The sequence below is a fragment of the Triturus cristatus genome, chromosome 4_1 (assembly GCF_964204655.1).
Source record: "Triturus cristatus chromosome 4_1, aTriCri1.1, whole genome shotgun sequence".
Classification (NCBI taxonomy): domain Eukaryota; kingdom Metazoa; phylum Chordata; class Amphibia; order Caudata; family Salamandridae; genus Triturus; species Triturus cristatus.
The window spans coordinates 782,410,983-782,435,138 of record NC_140585.1 but is presented as its reverse complement, the minus strand read 5'-3'; the positions used below and the strand labels follow the sequence as shown (position 1 = coordinate 782,435,138).

General features: G+C 44.2%; 1 protein-coding gene across 2 annotated transcripts in view; it reads right to left on the bottom strand.

Moving 5' to 3' along the window:
* Positions 1-24,156, bottom strand: part of MON2 (MON2 regulator of endosome-to-Golgi trafficking) — a 1,036,128-nt gene that overhangs the window by 147,499 nt on the left and 864,473 nt on the right. The window contains exons 28-30 of one of the 2 annotated variants that reach the window (XM_085653354.1): positions 22,974-22,991; positions 22,566-22,694; positions 16,565-16,755 (exon numbers count right to left, since the gene is read on the bottom strand). In XM_085653354.1, coding sequence (XP_085509480.1) covers positions 16,565-16,755; positions 22,566-22,694; positions 22,974-22,991 — 338 coding nt within the window. The remainder of the gene's footprint in view (positions 1-16,564; positions 16,756-22,565; positions 22,695-22,973; positions 22,992-24,156) is intronic. The other variant, XM_085653355.1, reaches the window with a different exon arrangement.

Sequence of the window (24,156 nt, the reverse complement as noted above, 5' to 3'; positions counted from 1 at the left end):
ATGTCTCAATGAATCTATGTCTGTCTGAATATGTGGCATGAAATACTTTACCAAAACAATTAATTTGTGATACTGTTTGAATTTTTGTGTCACTTGCCTCCCCCCTCCTAATTACCACTACCAACACGATTCCCATCCCCCCTCCCCTGGGCACTATCTTGCACCTAATTTTGCCTAATTGAATGTGTTGTTGTATCTAAAATGAGATGATACTTTTGCGGAGTGTGATTAAATAACACTCATGCTTCCTATATTGTCGTTCTAATTTCTTAATTTGGCCTATTCACTGTGCTTTCTATTATATATACTCTGGGACCTTTTTCCCTATACTGTTCTACACCCAGGTCCCAGTGATTTTTGGGTATACCCCTTTTTCTAATGATAGTGCCCCATAGTAAGCACGGAGTGCCATTAACATTATTAAATTGCCCCAAAATGTCGGGAGTGCATGCAGGTTCTTGATCTTAGTGCAGACTCTGATAAGCATGTACAAGAATTGGTAAAGACAGATAGGAAGTTTATCACGCTGCCTTTGCCACTGAAGTTGCCGAGAAAAGAAGCCCGAGCATTGCGGTCTTTTTGCACTTTATTCATTAATTTTCAGCTTTCATTATGCCATGTTAAAATACCAGCAACAATCACTAAAGTGTGCCATTTTGTTAAGTCCATTGTAAACCTAAGGGTTGAATGAGAAGTAATTTGAGCACTGGTGGTGGGTCCAAAACCCGGACCACTGACTGCACTTTATTCATTAATTTTCAGCTTTCATTATGCCATGTTAAAATACCAGCAACAATCACTAAAGTGTGCCATTTTGTTAAGTCCATTGTAAACCTAAGGGTTGAATGAGAAGTAATTTGAGCACTAGTGGTGGGTCCAAAACCCGGACCACTGACTGCAGTTCTTGTTTCTTTTCTCCCCTTGTTTACAGAACATTGCCTCACGCCCTGAGTTGTTACCAGGAGTGGTGAGAAGTCCACCCTTATTAATACAGGTAAGAAGAACACATTATTATTTTTATTTTTTATTTTTAGAATACAAGTTAATACTGCAGAGAACTACTCATTGATTGAGGACGCTGTTTAAAGTACAGGCAGTACATTCGAATATTATATTGTTTGGATCATGATACATGGTGTAGTATTCTCCTATTATTATCTATCTCTTATGATAACTTGCTCCTAGCTGCTCAGCCTGTGTGAGTGTTCTGAGTGGAATGTTTGGTGTATGTGCTGTGCTTGGAATGCTTGGGTGACTCGATGAGGAGTGACAGTTGGTGAATGGGGCTGAGCAGCTAGCAGGCTGCTCCAGGTGGGGCTGCTGACAGAGATCTACACATGTGATATATTGAAGATACTTGCCTGTTTATCTACTCTTCAATAAAGCTACGTTGATTTCTTCCCACCAGCATTGTCCTGATTACTACACTTATTTTTGGCGACGAGTTGCAGACGTCCCCACGCTCAACAGTGGGTACAAGTTGCCTGAGAAACCTCATCATGCTTTCTACATTATGCTAGAGAAAAGATATTACAAGTAACGGACGACTGGTTAAAGCAACAGGAACAATATGCTACAGAAATGACTCAAGAGGCCTCACCGGTATCTCTCTTTAAAGACATTCAGCTTCAAATGAAACAAAGGAAACAAGCACAAAGCCAGAGCGCTGTGCAGTCCCACCGGTGTCCATCACATCGGGGAGCCCCCACACATGTGTGCTGTACACTGTTCGAAGTAGTCTCCACTACAAGACTTTTCATTGATCCTGCGCAGAGAGACTTTTCATGTACAGTAAGTCACTTCCGTTGCTTCATGGACGCTGCGCAGAGTATGACAAAATTTGCATGCGGATGCCTGATTTTTGCCTGCGTTGGAGTAGTGTTCCCTACACACCAGGATCTGAATAGATTCAAGCATGAAGGTGCGCAATCTAATTTATATCGAGTTTGGTAACCAAATCACCAGCTACAGACTGTCTTTATGTTAATGGTGATTGACAGATTAAAAACCTGTGAGTGGACGTAGCTGAGGCCAGACACCAGCTATGCCTTGCGTGTCTCTGGAAGGAAAAAGAAGTGAAACATTAATGTCACAAGCCTTTTCTGTCTTTAAAAATGTGTCCACTGGATTGTGTCTAGTCATGGACTGGTTACTGCCACATGAAACCTCACGTACATTTTCTTTTGTGTGTTTCTAACTACGAGATTTCAACGTGATGGATTCCTTTGTGTATGTTTGCCCTGGTATTGACTCAACATTTACATCAGTGACACTTCATATGAAGCATGCCAGGAGTGCGTTACTTGTTCAGGTTTGGACTTAGTGGTAAATTCATTTCCATTTATTTTTGGGCCCCAGCCGTCACCTCCTCTTTTGGCAGTTCAACCGCCACCTTCATGTTTAAAATATAAGCGGCACGAGCTCCTACCCGCATATTGTTGATGCGCTGTTGGCTCCCAGCTCCCTCTGTGACGAACTGACGCTTGGTGCTGCAAAAGGACGCTATGCTGTACAAGCGTGCCTAGAGCCACCCGGTACTAACGTTAGGGAACGTGCCGCTATGTTGGCATTGGCATCTTTTATCAAGGCCTGTGCCCGCTTTGCCAATCACATTGTTCAGCTGCAATAAAGTTTTATTGAAACTGGACGGAGTCTGGGAACAACTCCGTGATACGATGACCTGATCAAGATGAAGATCAGTTACAGTATGGCGCTTTGAGGTACTGTTTTCTACATTTGGCGCCACATTCATTTCATGGTCAGACTATACGCGGCAGTGTGGTTACTTTATAGTGCTTTCTATTTTTGACGTCTGTACAACATCAACAGTGACTCATTTTTGGAGGTGGCATTCTTTTCTCGAGTGCAGCGTAGTATTGTAAAAATTGTGAAATCTTGTTTACATGCATCTCTTCATTCTCTCCTCTGTGTTATGCTGTCATCTAGTGACAATTTCTTACATTTTGCATTGAATGTCTAATTGATTTTACAGCTTATAGCGTTCAGCTTCCATATTTCATTAATTTAAGTTTCCCTTACATTGGGGATGTTTAGTTATCTTTACAGGGGTTTAGCTGAATTTCACATGGCCCCTACATAGGGGTGGAACCTTTTCTTGGGGTAAGTCTTCCCTTACATGATGGTTAGGTCCTATTTTATGCCATATTTACATTTGTACCCTTACACGAGGGTGGTCTTTTTGATTTGGTTGCAGGGGTGGGTTCCTGCATGCTTAAGACGCCTTGTGCCGCACAAGTTTATTTTGCAGGGGTGGTCCCCTTGCGCCGCACAAGTTTTGTTGCAGGGTTTTTACCTTTCTTGCCTTCTCGTTTTTGCATTCACGTTTTGTACTTGCCAGAGTTGTCCCTTGTAGTTTGTGGGGACAGGACATTGGGTGCAAGTCCCTTTGTTCTCATGACATTATATTCTTTACATAGTGTGATTTTTACAAATCACAAGTTGTCCCTTTTTGGTTGGTGGGGGCAGGACATTGGGTATTAGTCCCTCTTGTCCACAGTCACATTCACGTTGTCCCCTGTTCAGGGTGGGGGCAGGATGTTGGGTCACATCCCTTCTGTCCACATTTACATACACGTTGTCCCCAATTTAGGATGGGGGCAGACATTTGGGTCCCAGTCCCTCTTTCCACACCTTTACATGGAGTGGTCCCTATATGGGATTGTACAAGTTTTTGTTATCAATTTATTGCCTTTATTAAGAGGGGGAGATGGGTATTTCGTATTTCATATGTAATGTACTTTTTTCTCTTCTCCTTTGATCTTGCTTAGTCTCTATCCCTCTCGTGATGTCGTGTCTGTCATCCCTGGGTTACTGACTATTTTACTTATCTATTGCTGTTTTTATTACAGTCTTAAGATGTTTGGTACATGTATTTGTCTTATACATTTATGCTTGTAGTTTTAAGACGTTTTTATTATTTATCTTATCTTGTACTTTTATGTTTATAGTTTCTAGATGTTTAGTTTCGTCTTTCTCTTATAAGGAAAGAGATAAGTAGTATTCTCCTATTATTATGTATCTCTTATAACTTGCTCCTAGCTGCTCAGCTTGTGTGAGTGTTCTGAGTGTAATGTTTGGTGTATGTGCTGTGCTTGGAATGCTTGGGTGTCTGGATGAAGAGTGACAGTTGGTGAATGGGGCTGAGCAGCTAGCAGGCTGCTCCCGGTGGGACTGCTGACAGATCTACACTTGATATATTGAAGATACTTGCCTGTTTATCTACTCTTCAATAAAGCTACGTTGACTTCTTCACACCAGTGTTGTCCTGATTTGTACACATGGTAATTTCTGTTTTTCTTTTTCTACAGGTATCAACAACATCCCTGTAGTTTCTTCTAAAAAAGTATTACACAGGTGATTGTAGGTTGTATCGCTTCCTTTATCCAGTTTTAAATTCACTGGTTCTGGTTTTTTACACTTGTTTATTCACACTGGATATTTTGCAGTAGTAGTATCATCTAGGTCCTGAGGAAGGCCACGATCTCATAATGATCATGATTGGCAGAAACATGTAGACCCTCTATTCTGACTAGCGTGCTCGCAAATTGTATTAAACTGCGCTTGCACTGTTTTTAACTCTTGACACCAAGAGATACTAAATAAAACGTATATCTCCTGGTAGCCAATTTTTGATCACATTGTACACTGCATTATATATACATTCACTTATATTTTGTCTTGCTCCTTTGATCTTAGGAGATCTAGCTATTTGATCGCAACAAAACATCCGCAAGCTCCTCCATTACAGTGAAGGAGTTGTAGCTCCTTGGTTGCACTAGGTTTGCAGCCAAGAGGAGATCCCAGATGATGAAGCACGCCACTCTGGTGGGTAATGGGATTCCGTCCTCTTAAATAGGACTTCCCTGTTACTCTGTTCTTTGTACTGCTTGTGCTTTTCACTAGACCCACGGATTCTTGTGTTTGTTATGTATCAAATGGAAATCTAGTTTGCGCAGGTCTATAAAATCCTTCCCTTAGACTCTCCATTCACTCCGTTTTGTATGTATATGTATATAGGCTGTTCCTCAAGCCAGCTCCACGCCTCTTCTGGTGTTTGGAAAAAATGGGCTGTGTCTTGAAATAGGACCTTGAGTTTTGCCGGGAATAAAAGCATGTACTGAATCTTAAGAGCTCTCAACTTGATTGAGTCAAAGGTCCGTCTTTGTTTTTTGCACCTCACTGAAGTAGTCTGGAAACATCATTATTCTGGTGTTGAGGTATGAGATTTCCCCATTTTGTCTTGTCTCCCGTAGTATAAGGTCTTGGTTATGGAAGATTAGAAAACGCGCAATCAAGGGTCTCGGGGAAGCACCAGGTGGTGGTCGAAATCCCAGCATTCTGTGGGCCCTTTCGACGATAAAGCAGGCCAAGAACTGCGCATTTGGGAGGGAGTCTTTGAGCCATGTCAAAAGGAAAATTCCAGGGTCTCTTGCTTCCACTGCTTCAGGGTCTCTTCCTTCTACTCCTTCTCGAAAACCTATGAAGCATAGATTATTCTTACGGGCTCTGCTTTCTGCATCGTCCACCGTCCAGACCACCTCCTTCAGTGAGGCCGCCAGCCCGATGACCTCTTTCCGCTTGGTGTGGAATATATCTTCCACTTCAGAAATACATTGTTCGACTTTACGCAGGTACTGGCGCAACAGGTTCAACTCCTCCAGCACCTCTGCCATTTTCCCTTTCAGGACGTCTCGTGTGTATAGCTTGCAGTATGGCCGCATTGACTGGCATAGTATTGGCCTCTACCTCCGCTCCTTGTGGTGGGGGCAGTGCTTTGGTATATCTATCTAGTTTTCCCCTGCTTCGTGGGTTTGGGTTCTATGTCTATGTCTCTTGTCATGATAAAGTCTATGGCCAGGGTCCTCAGGCAGCAGCAACGATTCGGATGTTTCAGCTGCTACGGGAGCCCCCTTCTATCTTGGTGTCCTCTCTCCAGCGTCTCTGTTCAGTTTCCAGACTGCTCTTTCCTACTTCGTATTAGCATATAGTCCTTAACTTGTTTGTTGGGGAGAGAGAGAAGGGGAAGGGGGTGGGCGGTCTTCAGACGGAGGAGTTGTCTCACACTGTGGCTCCCTTTCCCTCTCGTACAGTAAGCCACTTTATCAAATGAACGTTGTTGAGGCCTGCGCTATCTTTTTCAGTGCCGCTTCCAGGTGTATCTTCTTCATAGGTCGGGGACCTTTAGTGTCTAGAGGGCATATAGCATTCTAGTGTCCCCGTTTATGCCTTCTCAGGTGCCCCTCTTGCTGTCACTCACCCTTGTTGGTGTTAGGCCCGCAGGTCTTACTGGGCTATGACTTCCAGAACATCCATTCATGCTCCAGACCAGGCCATGCAGAAAGATTTGCTCAAGGCCCTCGCCTCCACTCTACTTCTTTTTCATGTGTGGGCCCCCGGGGGTGGGGAGGTCTGGTCCCTTTGTCGGCTCCCCTGTATCTGGGAAGGACAGGCCCCCTCTTGAGCACGCCGTCTCAGGGTCTATGCTGCCTCCGGGACGTCCACAGAGGGATGCTCTTATAATCACCAGAGGGCTGGGGGGCCTTTCTCTTCTCCCACCCGTGTCTCTCCAGGTGTCCCACTCACCAGGCCTCAGTAATGATAATAGTCAGATGAGATCCTCCAACTACGCTGACTCGCGGTCGGCGATGCGGGCGCCCAGGGGGAAATCTTAATACTCTGTCCCGCTATGCCAGACTACACTGCACAAAGCTCCTTATCCTCCCCCGGGCAAAGGCCTGGGTGGGGAGTCCGAGCAAAGATCTGCAGCCGAGGGTCCCTCAGCCGCCTCCGGAGCCCTCATGGCCTCTCAGAATCTTGGCGCACTGACGCCGGCATGCCTCCCTTGTCAGTGCGTGCCGCTCTTCCACACCTGCGGGTCTTTCAGGCCCCAGTCGTTTTCTCCGGCAGAGCGTAAAGCCTCCCCCAGCCGGGGATCCCCAGAGAGCGGGATCAAGAGTGCTGGGCATCCAGACCTCAGCCCCCAGGTGTGTTGTCGGCTGCGGCAGAGACAGTGGGTGCCGGGCCGCCTCAGCTCTAAGCCACCCCCATCTTGGACCTCCGGATCGCAAGTTACTTCAAACTGTGTGTGGTGGTCAAAAATCTGCCGTCTGCATCACTGCCTCATCGTCGCTGCAACGAGGCAGACAGGGCGTCCCACCGCTGGTGTCTGATGGCTTCAGAAGGTCCGGATTGTTTACAGAATTTGTTTTGGGCTGTTGGAGCCGCCGATCGGCACAGCTAACCGGCCATGCTGCTGGCCACGCCCCCTGGTGGAGCATTTTGAATCTCACCTTTATCTTTTCCTCATCTTATGGAGGGACTGGATAATGTTGCGCAGGCATAGAAACCTGTGATTCTGAAGGAGGCATTACCAATGGGCATTACCAATGGTTGAGAATCTGTAGCAGGAGGGGGAGAAGGTATTTGCACTGATTCCGCTGCCACAGGAAAACGAGTATGGTAGTCATGCAACAGAGCTGCCAAATCGTGTCCCAATGCAACAGGCAGCTGTATCATTGGTTCGTGGCGTGGCATCATAAACTATAGTTTTCCTAACATTGGCAGTATTGAGGCCCATAATATTCATCCTCATCCTCTTCTTCCTGAATCATGACATTGAGTTGTGAAGGACTCTGAGCAGGACTAAACATTCCCTCATCATCAGATTCCTCTAAAAACTGACTTGGAGGCAAAGGAGCAATGAGAGAGGGTTCCTGCAAAAATCCTCATGTGAGAACATCGACAACAAAATAGGTGTTATTTACAAGGTAATAGGTCTCTTTAGTTGAGGGGGAGGCAGCAATGAAGCCTTCACTTGCCGTACAGAAGATGGTGGTCAATGACGGTGCAGTCGACGGCGACCGTGGAGGTGCTGTCGGCAATGGAGGCACCCTCAGCGATGGAGGTGCCGTCGGCAGTGGCGACGCCGTTGGCAGTTGAGGAGCCGTCGGCAGTGGAGGAGCCGTCGGCAGTGGAGGAGCCGTCGGCAGTGGAGGAGCCGTCGGCAGTGGAGGAGCCGTCGGCAGTGGAGGAGCGGACGTAGAGGTGGGCACTAATGGCGGTTTAGTTAACAACTACGTAAAGCCTCCTTCGTTATATTCTTAGTCGACAACACATCCTTCGACAATGGAAGCGCCGTCGTTGGCTGAAGTGGAATGAATTCCAACCGTGTGGTAAGCGTCAATGAGGTCTTTTTCGACCATGACTTTAGAACCTCTTCTGAGTGGATTTTTACAAGCTTAGAAGCAGTTTTTGAGGCAGATTTTTCCTCAGAAGGGAATGGACACTTCCCTTTTTTCTAGGTAGTTTGCGCAGACTCATGATGGGTCTTTTTCAGTCCTTTTTACAGTAGATACAATCCTTGTGGGGATTGTCAGCATACAGTCTTTTCTTACCACATGACCCACAAGGCCTGAAGAGTACTTTCTTTGAAGAATCTGACATTTTGAAACAGAAAATATCCAAGTTGTGAAGAAAACTGAGCAGAGCTCAGGGAGACTCCCGGTCACAATGACGTGCGGTAGAAAAGAGGGACTTGCCTCTCTTTGGAGTTTTGTAGAGGGTGCTGTTGTCTGATTGGTTATATTTCAAATTTGGTCCTTGTTTTACAAAATGATATGGATGGGCGACTGCAGTGAATGCTAAGTGCATGATAGCCTATGATAATGGTATTTACTGCTATTATAAAATTACTGTGAGACTCCCACCTCGACGGCGGGGATGATTCAATCATGTGAAGCTATGAAAGATCCAATACTGGATAAAGTTAGATCGGTAAGTAAAAATAAAATAAAATGCACACATTTTTTTCTTTTAAAAGTGAGGGATGGCGGGGCAGGGGTAGCAGGGTGAATCAATCCAACATGGGGAGTCTGGGAAGGTGTTGGGAAATCCAAAATAACATGGAGGAGGGCGGGAGGGACTGGACAGCAACACAGATGGTACAGGTGAAGTGAAGCGACACAGAAGATGCAGGGAGGCAACAGGGAGAAGTATACAGGTGGGCGCAACAAGGAGGGGGCATGGAGAAGTATTCCAGAAACAGAGAGCACACATGGAGCATAGGGGGAGATGAGCGCATAGGGGGAGATAAGCACATAAGGGCGACCTATGCACTCTCATGGAGAGCTTCATATGAAAGAAAAAATAGTGCTTGAAAAGCAAGCAGCAGAAGCAGGGATGCCAGCTAATCAATGCAACGATAAAAAAGCAATGCTCCATGGGAAGGTCAAACACAAGCTTGAGAAGCTGGAACGAAAGACAGCCAATGGCAAGCAATGGGTGGGGTTCCAGTTCGCTTCGTACTTGGTAAGGTACAATATGCCTCACAACAGACCGTGCATGTGCTGAGTAGGAGGCTCAACTTAAAAGTGGCATTATAAACTAGGCACTAGTAATGTGGCTCTGTTTGAAGTTGACTAAGAGCAACCACGTTCATCCCTCTCACCTATTCACATAGTGCATGTGGGTTTGACACTCAGCAACAACACACATTTCTTCTTCACTCCACTTGGTGTCACTGATTTTGAGACTGTTGCATTCTCAATAGCAATGACAGATCTCAGCCTTGCTTAAGCCACCTTACGAGATATATATGTGTGTGAGATGCACACAGTTTTACATAAACATGTATATAATATCTATTTCTAAATATGTAGACAGAAAGATAGAAAATCATGCTCTAGCATTGTGTAAAGAATATGCTACTTACCAGTATGCATCTGTTCTTGGCATGTAGAGCTGCAGAGCCACACACTAAGGATAAGATCGCCATCTGGTGTTGGGCTCGGATGATTGCAGGTTGTTGTTGTCTTCGGAAGAAGTCTTTGGTCACGAGATAGGTGACTCCTCCTCTGGACAACAGTGCGCATGGGCATCCACTCCATCCTCAGATTGTTTTTCGCCATGATGGGAAATGATGGAGTGTATAAGAAGTAAAGAGAAAGGATGTCCATGTGTAGTGTCTAATTAAGACAATGCTGGAACAGATACAGGTCCCGGGGAGGCGGGTGGGCGTGTGTGGCTCTGCAGCTCTACATGCCAAGAACAGATGCATACTGGTAAGTAGCATATTCCGTTCGAGGCATATGAGCTGCAGATCACACACTAAGGATAGACTATATAGCAGTGTCTCCCCTACCGGTGGTCACCTGTATCCGTTGCAGCAGTTTGGAATAGAGTTTTTAGGACAGCTTGGCCTACTGAAGCTTGTTGTTTGGATTGCACATCGACACAGTAGTGCTTAGTGAAGGTGTGTGTAGTAGACCATGTGGCTGCTTTGCAAATGTCTTCTAAGGGGATGTTCCCTAAGAATGCCATAGAAGCCCCTATTTTACGCGTGGAGTGCGCCCTAGGGGGAACTGTAAGAGTACGTTTAGCTTTCTGGTAACATATTTGGATACATTTAACTATCCACCTGGCGATACCCGATTTGGAAATAGGGTTGCCTTTATGTGGTGGAGCGAAAGCAACAAACAGTTGCTTGGTTTTTCGAAAAGGTTTGGTTCTGTCGATGTAATAAAGCAAGGCTCTTTTAACATCTAAGGTATGAAGTGCCCTCTCAGCTACTGAGTCTGGATTAGGGAAGAAGACTGGCAGTTCGACTGACTGGTTTAGATGGAAAGGGGAGATGACTTTAGGGAGGAATTTAGGATTTGTCCTAAGAACCACTTTGTTACGATGTAGTTGTAGGAAGGGTTCTTCAAGAGTTAAGGCTTGTATTTCACTTACTCTTCGCAGGGATGTGATTGCGACAAGGAAAGCCACTTTCCATGTTAGGAACTGCAGTTCGCATTTGTGCATTGGTTCAAATGGGGGACCCATGAGCCTTGTTAGAACAATATGAAGGTTCCGCACTGGGGAAGGTGGTAACCTTGGAGGAATAATTCTTTTAAGACCCTCCATAAATGCTTTAATGGCTGGTACTTTAAAGAGGGACAGGTGTTGTCTATTTTGCAAGTAGGCTGCTAATGCCGCTAGGTGTAGACGTATAGAGGAATACGCTAAATTGCATCTTTGCAAGTGTAGTAAATAACAAATGATGTTTTGGATGGAAGCATCCAGTGGTTGTATGTCATTGTTAGTGCAGTAAATGGCAAATCTTTTCCATTTTGCAGCATAGCATGCCCTGGTAGTAGGTCTTCTGGCTTCTTTTATGATATTCATACAGTCTGGAGGAAGGTTGAGGTAGCCAAACTCTAAGACTTCAGGAGCCAGATTGCCAAGTTCAGTGTTTGAGGATCTGGGTGTCTGATTTCTCCATGGTTCTGGGTTAATAGATCCGGGGAGAGATGCAGTTTTTGATGTGGAACTAGCGATAGTTCCAGAAGTGTGGTGAACCAGGGTTGACGTGCCCAAGTGGGAGCTACTAGGATGAGTGTTAGCGACTGTTGTTTCAGTTTGCGTACCACAAATGGAATGAGTGGGAGAGGCGGAAAAGCGTACGCAAATCTGCCTGACCAGTTCATCCATATTGCATTGCCCTATGACCGTGGGTGTGGGAACCTGGCGGCGAAGGTTGGGCATTTTGCGTTTTCTTGTGTGGTGTACAGGTATTTGTCTGGTTGTCCCCACATTTGGAAGAATGGGAGTAGGACTTTGGGGTGTAATTCCCATTCGTGTATTTGCTGTGTGTGGCGACTTAGGAGGTCGGCCACCTGGTTCTGAACCCCTGGGAGGTGTTCTGCTAGCAGGTAGATGTTTTGGAGAATTGCCCATCTCCAGATTTGTTGTGCAAGTTGGGACAGTTGTAGAGAATGTGTCCCCCCCTGCTTCTGTATGTAATACATTGTGGTCATGTTGTCCGTGCGGATGAGGACAGTTCTGTTTTTTAGATGCACTTGGAAGGATTTCAGTGCTAGGAACACCGCCAGAAGTTCTAGGTGATTGATGTAGAGCTGTTTTTGTTGAGTGGTCCACCTGCCCTGAGTGGTGTGTTGAAGGAGGTGGGCTCCCCACCCTGTGAGAGATGCGTCGGTGGTCAGCACAACTTGTGGAAGAGGCTCTAAGAACGGCCGCCCTTTGGACAGGTTGATGGTGTTCCACCACTTCAGTGAGCGGCTGTCCACCAACACCAGATCGGTAAGTTGTTCGTGGGCCTGGTTCCATTGTTGTGCTAGACATTCCTGTAAGGGACGCATTTGAAGGCGTGCGTGGGGTACTATGGAGATGCATGACGCCATCATGCCTAAGAGTTGCATGAACACTCTCGCTGGAAGAGAGTGTTGTCTTTGAAATTTTTTGATGAGATTTTGTATGTTGGCTATCCTGGCTGTGCTGGGATAAGCTATGGCCTTGGATGTATCTATGGTGGCTCCCAGGTATTGATGTACGTGGGAGGGCTGAAGTTGAGATTTTGGATAGTTGATGGTAAATCCCAAGTGGTGTGGGGTTTGAATAGTGCGGTGAGTATAGAGAACGCATTTTTCTAGAGTATTGGCTTTTATGAGCCAATCGTCCAGATAGGAGAAGACATGGATTTGTTGTCTCCTGAGATATGCTGCCACAACTGCTAAGCATTTGGTGAATACCCTGGGTGCGGTTGTTACTCCGAATGGGAGAACTGTAAACTGATAGTGCTGACCGTCTACCACGAATCGTAGATACTTCCTGTGAGCGGGATGCATAGGGATGTGAAAATATGCGTCCTTGAGGTCTAATGTGGCAAGGAAGTCGCCTTGTTGAAGTAATGGAAGGACCTGTTGGAGAGTGATCATGTGGAAATGATCCGATTGTATGTACTGGTTTAGTAGTCTGAGGTCTAGTATGGGTCTTAAGGTCTTGTCCTTCTTGGGAATGAGGAAGTATAGAGAATATACTCCGGTGCCCTGATGTTGTAGTGGAACAGGTTCTATTGCGTGTTTTTGAAGCAAAGACTGAATTTCCTGTTTGAGGAGCGTGAGGTGGTGAGACGTCATGGGACGGTGCTTGGGTGGTATGTTTGGGGGGGTGTTTATGAGTTCGAGGCAGTAGCCAGACTGGATAATTTGTCTTACCCACCTGTCTGTTGTGATGGAATTCCAGACAGGTAGGAACTGTTGGGAGTCTTCCCCCGACCGGAGTGGAATGGTCTGGGGGGAGTGGTGGTAAGTCACTGTTTAGTGGCTGGAGAGGTGCGGGTGTTGTTGTTGCCCCGTCCTCGGCCTTTAGTATTGTTTCCCCTGTAAGCTCCTCTAAAATATCCTCTGTTAGGGGATGTTTGACCTGATGTTTTGAAGGTGGAAGAGGTGTCTGTTCCCACATTTTTGGAAGCCCCTCTATAAAAGGAGCGACAAAAGGAGCCTCTGGGTTGAGTAGACTGCAATGCTCCCATTGATTTGACAGTCTCATTATCTTTCTCCATTTTTTCTAATGCAGTGTCTACTGCGGGTCCGAATAGTTGCTCCTGATTAAAGGGTTGAGCAAGAATGGTCGTTTGTACTTCCGGCTTAAAGCCGGAAATGCGCAGCCATGCGTGGCGTCTGAGCAATACACTTGTGTTGACTGCCCTAGAGGCGGTGTCCGCTGCGTCTAATATACATTTGATGGAGGCATTTGATATTAGTTTACCCTCTTGGATGAGGTCATTGGCCTGTAATTTGTATTGATCAGGCAGGTGCTGCAAAAGGTCCTCTAGTTGATCATAATGAGCCCTATCATAGCGAGCCAATAGGGCTTGTGTATTGGCAATACGCCAGTGGTTAGCAGCTTGTGCGGCAACCCTTTTGCCGGAAGCCTCCAAGAGTTTAGACTCTTTGTCTGGGGGCGGCGTGTCTCCGGTTGTTTGGGAGTTCGCCCGTTTTCTGGCATTTGATACGACTAGAGAGTCTAAGGGGAGTTGCGTTTTGATGTACGCAGGATCCTGTGGTGCCGGTCTGTATTTTTTTTCGATCCGGGAGTTGAGAACCCTGGCCCTAACAGGGCCTTTAAAAACCTCAGTGGCGTGCTTTATCACTCCCTTAATCATGGGTAGAATGTGAACGGTCTTTTGTGACTGCTCAAAGGTGTCGAGGAGAAAATCTTCCTCAGGTGTGTCGGTGTGCATGGTTACGCCGTGAAACAGTGCCGCCCTGTTTATAAGCTGACCAAACCCTAAATGGTCATCAGGAGGTGAGGGTTTTGAGGGGTATGGAGTGGGATCAGGCAGAACCATCTCCTGCTTAACACCTCAAAAACAGAATTCTTGCTTGTCTCCTCTCAGAAGTACACCCCCAATCTTGACCTCTGGATGAGCCACCTCACTGTTTTCAACTGCACTCCGCTCATCGTAAACTCAGTCAAATCTCTAGGAGTCACCATGGATAATAACCTGAATATGAAAAATCATATCAGCACTACATGTAAAGGAGCAAACCACTTGATTAAGACACTCAGAAACATCAAACCTTTTCTTCCACTGAAGGATTTCAAGCAGGTGGTTCTAGCGCTGGTCCTACCGAGAATAGATTACGGCAGTGCTACCCTCTGTGGCCTGCCCAAATACACCCTGGCTCCGCTAAGGGCTTCACTGAATGCTGCTGCTAGATTGGTTACAGACGACAAAAGCAATGAGCGCATATCGCCAGTCCTAAATACGCTAAATTGGCTCTCCTTTGAAGCACGAATCCAGCTAAAAATTGCCACGATGACCCACAAAGCAATCCACCTCAAGACGCCCAGGTATCTGGCGCAAAAACTCGAGCTATCTGGTGGTGCAAGAGTCTCTAGAAGCGCTACTACCTTACTTTTGAAACCACCTATCTTTAACAAAAAGAGAACCTCTTACAGAGCCTTCTCCGGTGCGGCTCCAAGGATATGGAACTCTCTTCCTCCAGAAATACGCAGAATCACCAGTACAACGGTGTTCAAACTGGAAGTCAAAAGATTCCTGATGAACAAACTCCTTCAGTAATTGGGCTACTCACCTTGGCCCATTGACATTGTTCCTTCCTCCATTGTGTCAACATCTATTACTTTACTATTTTTTTTTACATTCTTTGTTCTGTTGTCCTTACACTGTACTTTGTTTAACTTAACTTCAATGCGAACTTTCGTGCACTTTATGGTTCATTTGTGTTTTTTTTTTTTTTTTTTTTTCCTGTGGTTGTTTCCTGTTCTAGTTGGATTGTAAAGCGCTCTGATATCCCCTGGGATCTTGTTCGCGCTATATAAAACTTTATAAATAAATAAATATCAGGCATAGGGTAAGTCCAGTCATCTACTGGTGCTGTGTCCGGGAGTGTAAAGGGATCAGTAGGATCATTAAAGAAATCAGGGTCTCCCCCTCCCCCTAAATCATCATCATCCTGTGGAGGTGGTGTGTGAGGAGATGGTAGAGGTGAAGGCGGTGGGGGTGGGGGGGATGGGATAGGAGGTAATGTAGGAGAGGAAGGACGTATGGGTGAAGTGGCACAGTCCTTCTTCTTTGGAGGAGCTGGAGGAGGTGTTGTGTCCAGCTTCCTTTTGTTGTACGGCACCACTGTGACATGTCCGGTTTTAGGATTTATGTAAATCCGTTTCTGCTTTGGATCTGGCCGAAAAAGTTCCTCAGTGTCCGAAGGTGGCTTTGGCGCCGACTTTTTTGGTTCCGATCTGGATTTTGTGAGATCGGCGGATTCTTTGTGGCCTTTTTTTGGCACCGAGGATGTTTTGGTGCCGAAGAACTTTTCGGTTTCGGTGGATTTTTCGGTGCCGAAGAACCTTTCGGTGCCGGTGGAGACGTCTGTGCCGAGTGACGTTTCGTAGCCGATGGAGATTTCGGCCTCGGAGCCTGCTTCGGTGCCGAGGGTATTGTAGGCACAATAATATGAGGTTTGCTCAAGCCCGAGCCACCTGCAGGCTTCGTTTTCTTCGGAGCCGGGCCCGGGGGCGGGGCTTCTGAAGATGATTTTGGGTCGCGATTGGGCCCAGCTGGCAGAGTCTTGACCAATGCCTTTTTTGGTGGGGTTAGGGTAGGGGAGCTGGTACTCACAGGCTGCCCCGGATCAGAATAGTCGGCCTCAGACACGATCTGGAGATCTTCGGAGTCGTCGTCAGGGACATCCTGTGCAAAGATGTCTTCTGGTTCCGGAACCGGTTTGGCCATGATATGGCGTCGAGCTCTTCGGTCTCGGATAGTTTTCTTCAAACGGAATGCGGCGCAGGCTGGACAGCTGGATTCGTTGTGGTCTGGTGAGAGGCACAAATTACAGACCTCGTGGTGATCACTATGAGGAAACTTTGCTCCACATTGGGGGCATTTTTTAAAGGGTGTCCTTTCCATCAGCCGCGTCCGGATCCGGTCCGATGGGATTTCGACATCGAGTTATACATTTTTGAGAGTTGTTGTGATTGCTAGAAGTTTTCTGCTGGAGCGGAAAAAAGTTCATCCGAACACAATGGCGGAAAAAAACAATCTGAGGATGGAGTGGATGCCCATGTGCACTGTTGTCCAGAGGAGGAGTCACCTATCTCGTGACCAAAGACTTCTTCCGAAGACAACAACAACCTGCAATCATCCGAGCCCAACACCAGATGGCGATCTTATCCTTAGTGTGTGATCTGCAGCTCATATGCCTCGAACATATAGTTCAACGTTTTATTTGTATACCTTTTTGTAAAAAGAAAGTCTTCAAATGTGTTGGCTAGCTCTGGCCACATGCTGTCGAACTTTCCAGAAGATGCATGCTGCCTGGCAACTGGGAGTCCAATCGATAAAACTTTGAGAAGTGATGATACTGCAAGCTTCCATGTGCTTTCTGAAGGGCAGGCATACTTTAAACTCAGTGGTATCCTTAATGTCTATAAAAAGAGAAATGAGAAAAAAAATTGCTCTTCATATGCACAGTATAAACTTTGCATTTTAGACCATGATCAACCGCATTAGAACAGGTAGCCATATTCACAAAGGTTTTATGATTACGGCCAAAAATACCTCATTTAAATTTGCCAGGAATTCAGGAGTACGAAAAACAATTTGCAGTAGTAACTTCCATACAACAGGTGTAACGAAAATGAGTTACTTACCTGTAACTACGGTTCTCCAGTATTGGTATCTTTCATAGATTCACATGCTTGAATCATCCCCGTCGTACCGTGGGACTCCCACTACGACGACATGGATGATTCAAGCATGTGAATCTATGAAAGATCCAAAACTGGAGAAGAAAATTAGTTACTTACCTGTAACTACGGTTCTCCAGTATTGGTATCTTTCATAAATTCACATGCGTGAATCATCCCCATCGTACCGCGGGACTCCCACTACGACGACGTGGATGATTCAAGCATGTGAATCTATGAAAGATCCAATACTGGAGAAGAAAATGAGTTACTTACCTGTAACTACGGTTCTCCAGTATTGGTATCTTTCATAGATTCACATGCTTTAATCACCCCAGCCATCGTAGTGGGAGTCCCACGCTACAACGGGGATGATCCAAGCATGTGAATCTAAAAAAGATCCAATACTGGAGAAGAGGAAGTCACATGGCCAGGTTTGTCTTCTAAGAATCCCCAAAGAGATACATGATTTCGGCATCTACAAACTCCAATAAAACCCCTTTTGATGCTGGAAATGGCTGCCAAGTTACTCCTCTTCCACGATGGGAACCAGAACGGATCACCCTCAGATCCACCTGTACTTCTACATGTTTTTTTCTTCAATACGGTCCAAACATTCAACACGATGTTGGGGTTTTGAAAAACAAAGACACTCATTTTTGCTTCTCCTGCAAAAAGAATTACTCTTTTTAGTTATCTGGGGGAGGGTGGGCTCAGGCTGATGAAATAGAAACATGAGTTGTTTTTTTTCTCTGAAAGGGATATTCAACAATTTAAAATTATCAGGCTGTTTGTCATATTCTAAAAATCTTCAGTGTGTTAGTCTGCATATTAGTATCAACAATGTTGATTGAAGGTCTCGCTCCCCTTTTAAGATACCATGACCGCAATCCTCATTAATCATTTGAGTCATCCACACTCATCTTCTTAACAATAACAATCCCAGTTTCCACTATCCTGTGGGCTACATCCCATAGCAATGGATTACATTGTCATAACAAAGTCAACGTAATATGCTATTTCATGTTTGGGTAACAGTAATGAAAAACTCACAAATATGGATACAAGGGTTAAATCTATTAATCTGTATTCTCCATAGTGACTCACAGAAATTATTTATGCGTGAAACAGCATAGAGAGCAGCTGAATGTACTATTCATGTCAAAATATATCAAATCACGCCATGATCCCACATAGCAAGGCAATAAGCTAACGTGCACCCTCAATGGGCAACCAAGGAGTGCATAAAGAGATACAGATAGAGAGAGAAAAGAAAGCAAATCAGAAGAGGGTCAGTCAAACTAGAATACAAAACAAGACCAACATCCATTCTTTAGTACATGTACTATATGAGGGCGGATACATCGGCTAGTGCTCTCATTAGGCTGTTCAGGAATCAAGATAACCCTTTCCCTCACATTCAAATAACATTTACTCATAGAAGAGCTTCTTCAATGAAAACAATTAACAACATATGTGTTGAATGGAAGCCAACCAGAAGAAACACCTTAGCCTATTGACCGCTAAGAAGCAACAACGGAAGTAGTCCTGTAAGACTGTAGAGTGAAGGCTGGATGAGCGTGGTAATATACAAATGAAAAAACTTTGTTTCAAAATAAAAACCTGTCCAGGGGGTAAAACACAGAGAGGGCACTTCTAATGCAATTATCACTTTATGTTACCTCAATCTGAAAAAATGATGAATAATAAAGAAAGATTTGGAAAACCAGTGCTGATAGCTGATGCCAAAACTGCTATTTGAAATTTCAACTAAGAGGAATACGATCAGCGAAAAAGCTATCATCAGTCATAACACTCCTCCTGTCTTAAGCTTGTGCGGGAAATCGCATAATGTACTATTTAATAGCAAACCCAGTACTAAGGCATGCCTTTAGCAAAGGGATTCAACTTTTGCCAATAAAAACATTATTCACTTCTTATCTTTCTGAAACGTGAGTGTAATACAACAAATATAAGTGTGGTTTCAATATTCAGAGATCAATGAGCTACTTTGATTATATCCCAGTGATAGTAACATTATACAATTTCAGAGCCACCTTTGGACATCAGGAAACAGAAACCAAAAAGCAGAAAATAATTAATGCAGATAAAAATCCCCAGAGTAGTGAATCACACTTCCAAAAGTAAAAGTTGATCTTCAGTAACAATATTTCTGGAGTATATTATACCTTGCAGCAGATTCCAAACCTTATGAACATCCTCCAGGAGCCAGAATGGAACTTTTGTTTTAAAGTCAAACTGCTCTGCAGCAATGCCCTGTGTCACCAAGCAGCTTCACTGAGTGTCTGCCCTGCCAGAACTTGATAACACTAGTGTAGATACAGGATATCTTTGATCTATTCATGATTTTTCACACCTTAGTTAAGTAGGTCAGAGATTCCTCTGTATTTTATCAAATTCCTCAAACATTTCAACAACACTTCTACAGCTAAATATCATTTCTTAAGGTTTCGGGATTCAAACCCTGTTGACAATGTCAAAAGTTGATGTTCATCTGCATGTGGTGTTTGGAGCCCGACCACAACCCCTTAGCTTCTGACTCCTGTACCTCCATGCAATCGAAAGTCAGCAGGCAGCATAAAGCTCAGGCCCATACGGACAACCCCCAGGTGGTATTTGTTCCCTTTGCAAGTAAGTGACGTTGGGATGCAACTATTCACCTCAGGATCCTCCTGCAAAAAGCACATAATCTGAAGGATAAGTACGCTTCTTTTGGTAGGAAAACATTCAGCTCCCAAGTCTGTTCATACTGCAGTGCCATTCCCATACACCTTTCTCTTCCTCGGTTCTCAGAGTCAATCCCGGTTTTAAACAGGGCTTAAACTGGAGAATCCTGCTCCTTCTACCCACACATCTCAGGTCAAGGACTTTCCGAAGGCCACACTGTTTTTTTTCTGGGCTTCCTTCACCCTTCTGGGCACCTCAAGATCCCAAGGGTGGGCTAGACCTTTCAGGATAAGTGATTTTCATCCCCATGCCACCAACCACTCCGCTTCCAAAGGCTCCATCCCTGGTGCCGCTTCGCCAGAAGCCACCACCTCCCAAGAGACAGTCCAACTATCTTCAATGTCAATTTCAAAATCATCTGCAATGCTGTCTTCAAAGCTGTTTTCAGCTCCGTCTCAGCCCTCGAAATTGAAAGAAATTATTCGGGTGGTTAGAGATCTTACTGGCCCCTAACCCCAAAGCCCATATATCCGCAAGCACTGAAGAACTGTTGTGTCAAATTCAAAGGCACTGGAAGTGCAAAATCTGAGTCTTAGGGGCATGAAGGAGAATAATTTGTTATCAAACAACTGAAGGACTCTACCTGTATCTTCTAATGCCAGTGGCCTAAAGATGTCCCATAAAGGTGCTACCTCTTACCTGTCTGCCTATCTTTCTGAGGAAAATTACGTTCATAGCTGTGGAGTGCATCTACTTTAAATTAATGTTGAATCACTTATTGGAACATACTTTGACAGTCTAGATCATGTACCAGTATAGGAACTGTTTAAAATGTATAGACATTTCTTCCCTGCACACTACTAGGCGTCAATGTGTAAAACTGAACAGATGTAGATAGTGGCAGAATAAAATAAAAGGAGTCCAACGGTATCACTCTGAAGCTACAATTTCCAGAGAACCGCCTTCACATATGTAATTAATACTCATATGTAATAACGGATATGTTGTAATCCTACAAACACTTTCTGTTACCAACTCTGGTAACCTATGCAACCTGCTGACAACACAGTAAACTGTAACCAACAAGTTTAAATGGTGAAGTCACAAAGCACTATGATACACTTTCTCATGTGGCTTTGGATCCATCTCCTGAGAAAGTCCAGACTTGTGTATGTTGTTGAAAGCAAGATGTAATACCTAACAATTAAACAGTGAAGGAACATTTTGCTTTTCTTCTCAGTGTTCTTCCACAGCGGTAACAAAGAATTAGATTTAATTTTACTACATAAAGTGAATAAGCCACTCTTGCAAAATTCCTGATTAAAGGTGATCTATAGTGTACAAAAAAGTGATGTATGGAATGCTTGAATGAATCTAAGCCCCTGGTAATTACTCTGCCGAATGGGGTCCATCGTTATTTTGCACACTAAGCCCAACCATATGCAAATCAGTCTTGACCGTGCTCCAATAGGTCCCGTGCACACTGTGACACTGGAACAAAGCTATGCCTGTCTGATGAGCCCTAACTAGAATGAATCTGGTCCTGGGCTGCTTGCGTTCCGGTGAGGGGAGAATCTTTCCTGGCATTTCGGGCTGGACTGTTCCCACTGGAGCAGGGTCAAGGCTGATTTGCATATGGCTGGGTCCACACTGAGATGGCATGGTGTGCAAAATAACAATGGGTTGGGATGTGGCCCGAGTGATTACCAGTAGCTGAGATTAAGGCAAGCATTCCATCCATCACTTTTTTGTATACTTAATGGCAATCAAGGACATTGTTGTGAGTACTTTTCAAAATATATTTTTGCTTCATGAAAGAAAATCACAAACTAGAAGTCTACAAAATTCTTTAGGTTGCTCAACAGACCAATGGATAGCAGACACTCCTCCATCAAGGTAATTCAGGAAACAATTTAGGGTTCTCAATCTTGGATCTCTATTTAGATTCCTTGCATAACAGTCAATAACCCTGGTGGCAATTTCTGTTTACTGCACTAGTCCAGGGGACAATCTTGTTCTGAAGAACCACATTAATCCTTCCATCCAATATATAGCAAATTCCTAAACAGATTATACTGAACGCCCATTCATCATTTCCATATCTTTTTTGGCTTCTTCATTCAAATACTTTGAATAATTTCTTAACCAGGTTAATAAAATCATCCATTCAAGTCTAATGCTTCGTCTGAAATAAGGTTAATCACATGCATGGTTTTCCAAAGGTACCAGGCACTGCTGTGTACCTACACAAATGACATTTCCTATACCTGGCTACTACGATTTAAAGATTAATGTGCTTCTAAAATCCAGCTGTTTCTTACACCAAGAGACAAACTAAGAAACTAGGGTTGGATCAATGTAAATTACACATTACAAGAGAAAGCACGTTATAGTAATTCAAGTTACCCGGTGGCACAGGAATTACCCCGAGCCAGTTGTAGATTTCTGTACTTTTCTTTATGTATCGAATACCAGACTGAGGTTTCACAGGGGCCAGGGTATATTTTGCACAGCCTTCATTCACAGGTGGAACTATTGGGAGAGAACAGTCCACACACGCCTCTTACACACGCAGGGAATGGGAACACAGAGGATACCCCACATGTGCTATTCTTGATCAACCCAAAAAGAGCCAACCAGGTGGCTAATATCTACTCTCGGGACAACGTTTCTGTACCCAAAGTTATACGAAATCACGGCAATGTCTTGGGCACTCAAATTGTATGCTCTAATTTGAAATTTTCATCTAAATACATCCATTAAACACAGAGCAAAAGTCTATGAGTAAAGTATGCTTAAGTGAACGTGCAATTGCTTCTAATCTAACAACATATAAATATGCATGAAATGTGTTACCTTACCTTAATAATGTTTTGAAGTACTTTCTCGCTAACAACAGCCTTGTGACAAGCAGTCTTTTGATATAAATCCAGCACAACCTCCAGTGACCGTTCTGCAAAAGGTACATAATTCAAGGCAACCCACTCTGCCTACGAAAAGGAAAGGATGTTTGCAACAACATTAGAAGGGAATGTTTGAAGGAGCTAGGTATTGTTAGTTGAATTTTATTTTCTGTTGGCACTGTGCTACATGCATGATCCCACACAAAGAAATGAGGTGAATGGGTATACAGTTAAGCAAGCTGGACACAAGCATGTTTCAAAGTAAAGTAGGAAATACAAAGAATCAAGCTGGATGTGGATTTAGAAAATATTTAATTATTTGTAGATCTATAAGCTAAGGGCAAATGTCAACGAAATGTAACTCACCGGTGCAAACAGTTGAATCTATTGTGATCCCATGTGTTGCAGGGCACATAAAATGAGAAAAATTGAGGTATACAAACATTACCTTTTAGGAAATATTTTACACATCTTTCTTAGAAAAAACTGCCACACATACAGACGTTAACATGCCTAAGATTACATAAATTACTAAAGTATTTACACAAAGGAAGCATTTGGTTGTTTCCATTTCCTCCTTTGGTTTTCATTACAGAAAAAAAGGGGGAATATATATATATATATATATATATATATATTTTTTTTTAGACAAAGCAATCTAACAAGCATGTCACTCACTAACACTCTAACGTATAATACCAGCTAAATACATGTTACTCGCTTACTTGTGTGTCATTATAACATCCTGTGTCAATAAACCAATGTTTCCTATGGATAACCTTTTGACTATCTGAAATTGCTCCCAGCAACACGCTGTAAACACCACAAAATGTTTCCACAGGTGGGTGCGACACAGACTGATCCCTCCTTAAGTGCCTTCTTAACAAGAAATGCACATAATGTCTTGGGTATAACCAGTGTGGTTAATTTCCAGGTCATTGTCAGGATGGAAATGCCCCCTACATGGTGTAACATCGTTTTCCCTACCGGGAATTCCCATCTGAGAGTATCTGGTAGACTGATTTTTGGCCCCAGCCTCATGCTAATCTTGCATGTCCGTGAAGAACTAGGTCTGTCCCTGGACCAGAGTGTAGTCCTGGACCTGTACTAGGCATGAAGGGGAGCACCAAGCACACAAGCACGCACTCTTTAATGACAGCAGATTACTGTCCTTGTCATTGATATTGACCTGTAGAGCAAAGTTGCCACCATAAAGTTTTTCTGTGATCAAATACCTCCCAGCTCATGAATGTATGTATATATGTGTGTGTAGTTTAAGTGATGCATACAGCATGAGTGTCTGAGTGAACTGGAATAAAGGAGGCCTGTGAGTTCCATTTTAGAAACCTCTGGCCTGTTCATGTGCACAAAATAGAGGTGAGGTTACTTTCCCACACAGTAGAAGGGTATTGTTGTCATTCATGGGACTGGAAGAAGCAGAACTAGACAAGGTAGTGAGGAAAGAGGAAACAGGCTTCACTTAGTAAATCTATAAGGTCATTTTCCTTCAAAGAGCTGCTGATTAGTTTTCCTTGCACACCCATTTGGT